The following is a 1,352-nucleotide window of genomic DNA, read 5'->3' on the forward strand; positions in this document are numbered from 1 at the left end:
ACAGGGTCAAAACTTAGCAAGACAGTGGTGTAACTGTGCCTTTCTAGAATCGTCTGCAAAGTCTAAAATCAACGTTAATGAGGTAACTATCAGCTGTTCCCTTGTCTTTCTTACTTCAGCATGAATGCCACATTAAACCAGCATGCGGTCCTTCATGTATTTCTTAATTGGGAAGGTTCAGGATGATTCTGAAATCTCAGCCTAAGAGAGGCTTGAGATGCAGTGTATTTAGCTACTGCTTTCTGTTTGTTTTAAGGAGATCTGCTCCTTTTTCTCTGTAAAGGGTGGGTGACTTCTCCAGGTAAGTGCTTCCTATCGCCTGTCTCAGAGGACATGAATAGCAGAGGGTTCTGAGTAAGCCCACTTAGCTACGGGACTCTTAGCATAGATAATCTTTATCTGTAAAGTATACTTTTTCAAGATGAGTGCTGCTGCTGTTCCGAACGTGGATTGTGCCCCATTGTATTACTTGTCATGTTGCGTACTGTTGGCTGTTGTTTTTGAAGTATTTGCTTTTCGCGTTCCTGCTACGTCTGGCTGCTCAAGCAGACATCCCATCGCAGTGGGCTCTGATAAGCCACTAACTTACTGAGGCCGTGTCCAAACATACATCTGTCGAAGCAGTTCCCCGTGTTTAAATGAGGAACACTTTTGCGATCGGTGTGCCTTTTGCTGCTGCCTGAGGTAGTGTGGTTCTGCTGAGGGACCTCTGCTTGACATAAGGCACAGAGTTTTTATTCTCTGACTGTGACAGAGGCCTCGGGTTTCCAGCCACAAAAGCTAAGGTGACCCCGTTGAGCATAGCCCGTTTGGTGCCTGGAGATAACTGGGACCGTTTCGGAGGCTGCGTGATACGCAGGAGCGGTTGGGTCTCCCAGGGGGATGCGCGCAGCCTGCAGCTGCCGGCCGAGAGGGAAGGGAGCTCCGGCGGCCGGAGTTGCAGCCTCTGTGGTTGGGATGAGCCTCGCTGCAGCGTGTACTGATCTAACCCGGTAAATACAGGTCGCCGAGCTAGACGCCTGCCAGAAGGGATTTGTGTGTGTGTGAGCTGTAGTAAAACTACGGCTGTTAACGAAGAAACTGCTGGCTCAGTCATCAGATCACGGAGTAGAACTGGTTTATTTGTATTTCCACAGTTTGTGGCAGAGAGTGACCTGTCATTAGCCAAAGGGGCCTTAAAGCTCTGCCGAGAGCGGTGTGGGAAAGGGGATTCTGCAGCAGGCAGAACGCCGAGCTGTCGGGGGGCGAATGCAGGCCCATGGCTTCCGTGCCGTCATCCCCACCGTGCGAGTCCTGGGTCTCCCTGTTGCCCTGTTACGGCTGGCCCCCCTCGCGCGGCCGCCCGCCCCCAA

At 51.6% G+C, this 1,352-nt stretch overlaps 1 protein-coding gene across 1 annotated transcript in view; it reads left to right on the forward strand.

Annotated features, from left to right (window-relative positions):
- Nucleotides 1-1,352, forward strand: part of RAP1A (RAP1A, member of RAS oncogene family) — an 18,031-nt gene that overhangs the window by 12,151 nt on the left and 4,528 nt on the right. Inside the window, 1 exon segment of the mRNA XM_009696909.1 lies at nt 1-82. This exon segment is cut by the window's left edge and continues 32 nt beyond it. Coding sequence (XP_009695211.1) covers nt 1-82 — 82 coding nt within the window.

Source organism: Cariama cristata, unplaced genomic scaffold, assembly GCF_000690535.1.
Source record: "Cariama cristata isolate BGI_N322 unplaced genomic scaffold, ASM69053v1 scaffold12233, whole genome shotgun sequence".
Classification (NCBI taxonomy): domain Eukaryota; kingdom Metazoa; phylum Chordata; class Aves; order Cariamiformes; family Cariamidae; genus Cariama; species Cariama cristata.